General features: G+C 56.6%; 1 protein-coding gene across 1 annotated transcript in view; it reads left to right on the plus strand.

Moving 5' to 3' along the window:
* Nucleotides 1-6,203, plus strand: part of PTMA (prothymosin, alpha) — a 74,697-nt gene extending 68,494 nt beyond the window's left edge. Inside the window, exons 2-6 of the mRNA XM_009282446.2 lie at nucleotides 1,626-1,730; nucleotides 2,072-2,188; nucleotides 2,882-2,969; nucleotides 5,527-5,605; nucleotides 6,035-6,203. Coding sequence (XP_009280721.1) covers nucleotides 1,626-1,730; nucleotides 2,072-2,188; nucleotides 2,882-2,969; nucleotides 5,527-5,605; nucleotides 6,035-6,116 — 471 coding nt within the window. The 3' untranslated portion in view covers nucleotides 6,117-6,203. The remainder of the gene's footprint in view (nucleotides 1-1,625; nucleotides 1,731-2,071; nucleotides 2,189-2,881; nucleotides 2,970-5,526; nucleotides 5,606-6,034) is intronic.
* The last annotated feature ends 6 nt before the right edge of the window (nucleotides 6,204-6,209 follow it).

Below are 6,209 nucleotides of genomic sequence, written 5' to 3' on the forward strand. Positions count from 1 at the left end.
ACGGGCAGTTGCTGGCGCTCGCGCCCTGGGAGCAGAGCGGGAGCGAAGGTAGAGCTTCCCGGGCAGTTGGTGTATGACTAAACACCATCGCTATTTTATGGACAAACAGCCTCGCCACACCTATAATTAGAGGCTCTGTCAAAGCTTTGGAGCTAAAGCAGTCCTGCTGCACGGACTCCTCGTTTGGAGGCTGCTGTACACATCTGTCTGTTTGTGTTGGAGGGGGCCTGGGGAAAGGGAGAAGCTGTGGTCCTTTCTGCAACCCTGTTGCTAGCACAGGCTTCATGACCTGGCATCCCGATGGTCGTTAAACTGAGAGCATCTTCAGTGGTGCGGGAAAGGTCAGGGCTGGAGATCGGTCCAGCGAAAATCCCCAAGAATGAGTTGTTCCTTCACCGGGAGAATCGCTTACGTTTTGTGAAGGACTCTCTTTGAAGAGAATGGTCGGGCGCAGCGAGATGTGGAAACTCTGACTGCTTGATTTGCTTGGTGTTTAACTTAGGAAATGCTTTGTCGCCCTCGTGCCTGTTTGCCTGATGCGAGGCAACGGTTGCAGAACGCAGCAGCGCGATGGTGCGCGAGAGGTTAAATGGTTCTGATCAGCCTCTGGGAAACGGGGGAGCAGGGAGCCGCTGACGGTGTAGAACTGTGGTGGAACTGGGCAGTGTGGAGGAGATGGCCTGGGATTCGTATGTGAGCAGTGAAAGGAGGCGGGAGCTTGTGGTTTTTGTTTTACCCCAGACTCCTGGGATGCTGGCTTGACTAGGTGAGGTTCGATCAACAGGTGTAGTCGCCCCAAAGCTTGCTTCCAAAGGAAGTCTTTCCTCGGTGCGCTGGCAGCCTGGGTGTCTCCGGTAACAGCATCTGTGCGTGCCCTTCTGGGTCTGAGCAGTTTAAATAGCCTGGTGGTTTAAAACCCCTGCACTGTCTCGCCTAAGCAGCCTGCAGGGCAGCAGAAACCCTCCCAAAACGGAGCAACGGTCACACTAGCAGGGCCAGGGCCGTGCTGTTACCCGCCGGTGTTCCCACGAGGAAGTGACAGTGGCTCAGCAGGAGTGAAAGTGCCCGCTCGCTGCGGGCTGCCGAGGCAGCCGCAAAGAGCAGGCGGGAGGGGGGCAAAGCCGCTTGCCGCCGCTGCAGCGAAGTAGGGAGCTGCCAGCAACTTCTAAACACCTCGCGGTCGCTGCTGAAGCCGGCTGTGTGGCTGTGCTGCTGGCCCCGGGGAAGGGCCTCTCTGCTTTCCTTGGCTGGGGTAACGCTCCTTGTGCTGAAGGATCTCGCTCCAGCTGATGGAGGAACAGAAGGGGAGGAGGATGCAAGCAGAGATGCCAGTGTTAAATCCAAGTGTTCGTTATGCGGGAACATAAAGTTGGATCCTCTCAGCCTGTTTGCCGAGGCTTGGCATGACATTTTGACAGTGATCAATAGCAAAAACACACACCGCTCTGCTCGCGGTGGAGATTTGAACCGAACTAGCCAGGCACGGCTCTTGGAGCAGTGTAAAAATAGACTTCTTCCCCCACCCCATCCTGTTACACTTAAAGCTGCGAGCTGGATCCTGGAGTCTCCTCTGCCGCTGCGAGAAAGGCCAGGCGTCTAATATTTGCCGTATGATTTTCCTTCAGGCAGGGCAGGGACCGCAGTCTTTGCTAACGAGTCCCTGGGATTTGTTCCTGCTGCGAAGGTACCGAGCAGCCGTGGACGTCCGCAGCCCTGGGGCGGCGGAGCCCGTACGTTGGACGGGGCTGCCGGCTCTCCATGGCATTGCAGGAGCTTGCGTGGACTGTGCTAAGATGGGCAATCAGCCAGCTCTGCTGCTGTTGAGCATATGCAGGCGGCCAGCTCTGTGTGTTTGGGAGCTCAGAGGTGAAACAGAGCAGTCTCTTTTTAAGATAGCTTGTCTCTGGCAAGGCTGACTTGGATTGAGATTCGCCCCCACGCTCTCCCGTTCCCAAGGAGGAGCCAGAACGTGGCGACCAAATCACAGAGCAAATCGGTGTGAAGAGAAACCAGCTCCTGCTCTCTCTCGGACTGTGGTTTTCACACCTGATCTGCAGCTTCTCTGACCCAGGCACCTGGAATCGGGGTGACTTCTCTGCTTTTCTGCTCCTTCCAGGATCTAAAAGAGAAGAAGGAAGTTGTTGAAGAAACAGAAAATGGCAGAGATGCACCGGCCAACGGCAACGCTGTGAGTATGGCTAAGATCTGCAGGGAGAGGCAGCCCTTATGCCAACGCCTTTTTATTTTCCTCCCCTTCTGGCTTTTGCTGCGAGCTTGTCCCCAGCCCTGCCTGAGAGGGGACCCCTCCAAATGGCAGCACTCCACTGTGCGGAGCCCTCGAGCCTTTGGGGCTTCAGGTTCATCAGACGCTCCTGAGCCTGTGGGCAGTTCATGTGTGTGCAGAAAGGAAGGGCTGGGCTTGGATCCCCTCCCCGAAAGCCCTGTGAGGTTGTGTCCAGTGCCACCTCCTTCCTAGGCACTGGAAAAGGAGGGGAAAAAAAAACCCGAACACTAGGTTTACAGTGTTGCAATTAGTTGAGCGGGGAAACACACTGTGTACAAGTAAACTGGTTGGCTTCCTATTTTTAACATGCTGGGGGAAATTCGCTCTGCATTTCAATGTGTCACAAGAGCCTTTGCAGTCTTTGTCTTGGCCTCAAAGCTGCAGCCCCCAGTTACTCTAGACTTGATCCTTCGTGCCTGGGCTCCCTGTGTCGTGTGGAGGCAGGCAGGAAGCGGGATGCGCGCCGGGGGCTCTGGCGGCCTGGTGCCTTGCTTTAGGCAGGAAAGGTGGGGACGCGCACTTCTGCTGAACGTCTTTTTTCCCCCTTCTCCCTTCCCCAGTGCATTTTTTTAAGTGATGTTTTGTCTTGCCAAGGAGAACGAGGAAAACGGAGAGCAGGAGGCTGACAACGAAGTAGACGAAGAGGAAGAGGAAGGTGGTGAGGAAGAGGACGAGGAGGAAGAGGGTGATGGTAACTTTCTCTGTTCCCCCCGCCCCCATCCCACGGCTGCGTCCTGCCCTGGGCAGCAGACTCCCGGGAAGCAGAGGAGAGCTCTCGCCAGCCGGGCTCAGTCCTTCCTTGCTCGCCCAGGCCACCGGTGCTGGGAGTGAAGTCAGCCTTGAATGCCTTCCAGCAGGTTGAGGGCAGATTCCTTCCTTCTTCCCTCCTCTGGCCAGGCGGCACCGTACCGCGGCACTGAATAAGCGCATTAGCCCTTCCGTGCGAGTAGTAAAACCCGCCCTTGACTCTTGTGATCGCAACGGCTGCCGCAGACGCGAGTGCCGGCTGGTGGGACAGCGACAGCCCTGGATGGCCGTTCCTTGGCACGAGGGATAAGTCACCATCCTTGTTCATGGAGCAGCTGCTGTGGACCAGCATGCTCAGAGGCTGATGTGGTCCCCTCTCCCAGCCCTTTCCCAGGCTGGGTGCCATGTGGAAGTGGGCAGATGAACCTGCAGCTCTTCCCCGCTCCTCCAACGGGAGCGGACAGGCTTGCTTTGAACCTTCCCTGTCTGCAGTGCCCCACATCTCCCTGTCCTTCCCTGTTTCCTGACCTGACCCAGCCTGGAAGTGGGTTTTGGCAGCAGCGACCAGAAATCCAGCAGTGACTTGCCGAATCACTTCTCACCCTCCCCGCTATTATTTTTTTCCCAGGATCTACTTGGATGAATAACATTGTTTATTTTTATCACTCGTTAAGGCTGGGAGAAAACCATTCTTGTTATGCTGAAATGAACTTGGGGCCCTTGATTAGCTGTTACTAGGCTAATCCCCTGTGAATTTTTGTTTTACGTGCTGACCTACTAACCTGTTGGCTAGTTTTGGGAGACAGGGACAGGGCTGGAAATCTAATGACCTTTAGGCCAGCGTCTATTCAGACAGTGTAAGCAGGGAAAGCTGCCTCCTTTGGGGTAGCGCTCTGCTCTCAGCAGCCTGCTGTCTGTCGTGCCCTTTGGTAGGAACTGGCTCACTAGGGGAAAAACTGGAAATTGTGGCCTTGTTCATACTTGGGATTTTAACCCTTGGGGACAGAGCACAGTGCTGCCGTGTGCTGTCCTGAGCTCATCTACCTCCAACCCTGCTTCGGGGTGGAAGAGGGGGAATACTTGTCTCTCCCTGCTCCCCTCAGGCAGGAGGGGGATGCGTGTGCCGCAGGCGCACGTGTGCAGGGTGGAAGTGTTGCTTGGATACTGCTGTGACAAGCCCGGGGATCGTCGGTCCCGCAGTGCCAGTCCCGCTCTTCCCAGCTCGCCGAGCGCAGGCAGAATTTGGCACGCAGTGCTTGGAGGCGTGAACGCCTCGCCGGGATCCCGCACGGGCTCTGTCCATCCGTGCCCGTTGCCATCGGGTGATCCCTGCCCGAGAGATGCACCTGAGCAGCTGAACGCTGCCGGAGAGATTTAAAGGCAGCACGTGCAACTTGCGTCAGCTTTTTTTTTTTCCCCAACACTTGCAGCCAAACTCCATCCTGGAGTTTGACAGCAGAGGGGAGCTTGAGGGTATATTTTTCTCACCCTTCTCCCCATCCCATCTCATTATTTGCTTTGCTTAAAGCAGCTCAAAGAACTAAAAATGCTCCCAATCAGCTTGGCGCTGTCACCTGACCGGCTGGCCCGGTGCATGTGATGGCTGCCGGGGTGTTGATCCATTGCTGGGAGATAATCTTGGCCCTTCCCACCGCATGGGCTGCGCCGTGGCTGGGCACACACTGGGGAAAGGAGAGGGGAAGGCAGGATGGGCTGACCTTAATCCCCTCGGCTGTCTATATGTGTGGCCCGTGGCGGTGGGTTAAAGCCAGCTTACTGGCCTTAACGGCCTAAGTTTTAGTAGGGTCTCCTGTTATACAAGGACGCGTCTCGGCAGCCGAGAGGTTGTTCCTCCTCTGGGGCCTCTGGTCGTGCCCCCGAACCCCCAAAACTGGCTGAAGGCGATGCACTCTGTCGTTCTGATCCACTGGCCTATTTGAGCTCAAAGTGGGTCAAAGCCCAGAGCTCTCTGCTCATCCTCCTCTCTGGCTGTAAGATAAGTTGGTAGCGTTTGTTTGCCGTTCTGATAATTAGAAAGTGTTCTGACTCAGAACTAATGCGTTCTGGCTCTCTTAACTCATTAAAGATGGACTAATAGCTGCGAAGGGAAGCAGAAGTAATCTGGAGCGGTTAGGCGGAGCAGCCACTAGAAAGAGTTTTTTCCTCCCCCCTGCCCCCCCCTTTTGCTGTGATTTTGGCACTCGTGGTAGGTGCTGGTTTTCTCGTCCTGTTGCCTGCGCTACAAACGCGGTGTGAGCCGACTCGATGCTGCCAATCCTTATTTCCCCTTTGGTGGGTCAAGTCAGTTGGGGGATGCCTCAAAAGCCCCCGTGTCCCCGGGTGCCTGCTGTCCTGAGCAGGGGCTGTGCCAGCTGGGAAGACGGGACACCGGACATTGCAGCGTGGGGCTGGCCAGAATTAAACCCAGAGAGGAGGTGTGTGGTGCTGTAACCCTCCGAGAGGGTCTCACGTTCCTCCCCTTCTTCTCCATGCAGGTGAGGAGGAGGACGGTGATGAAGATGACGAAGCTGAGGGAGAGCGGAGGGAAGGCAAACGGGCAGCTGAGGTGAGGAGGTGATGAAGATGACGAAGCTGAGGGAGCCACAGGCAAACGGGCAGCTGAGAGCTGAGAGGTAGGATGGAACGCCCTGCCTGTGCACTCCCCGTGCCTCTCCGGGGAGGCAGCCCAGTTCCGTTTATACGCTGGCCTGGTTAGTGGGGTGTCCGCTCTGCCTGCGCGGAGCCTCTGGCCCTGGGGTGGGGAGCCCCAGGGTGCTCATGGCGGGCCAGGGCGGGGGTGCTCAGGGGCTCCCCGAGCTGGCTGCGGGAGAGGATTTTGCAGGAGGGGGGAAACGCTTGCGTTGCTCTGTCCTTGTTCCTGAGGTGGGAGAGGGACCCGAAACCCTCTCCTGCCTCACTGCCTGCCTTGATGTGGCTCTCGCCAGCCCCCCCTGGCAGCCCTGCTCCCAGTCCCCTCTTCTGACGGCTTTGCTTTCCCCCCAGGACGACGACGTCGATCCCAAGAAGCAGAAAACCGATGAAGATGACTAGGCAGCAAATTATTATTATTTTTTTTTTTAAATAAGGAGGAAAACAAACCAACAAAAAAGGCCAGCGCGTCCTCTTCACCCTTGGGACCCCCCTTCCCTCCCGTTGCAACCCCCTCCCCACACACACA

This window comes from Aptenodytes forsteri, unplaced genomic scaffold, assembly GCF_000699145.1.
Source record: "Aptenodytes forsteri isolate BGI_AS27 unplaced genomic scaffold, ASM69914v1 Scaffold404, whole genome shotgun sequence".
Classification (NCBI taxonomy): Eukaryota; Metazoa; Chordata; class Aves; order Sphenisciformes; family Spheniscidae; genus Aptenodytes; species Aptenodytes forsteri.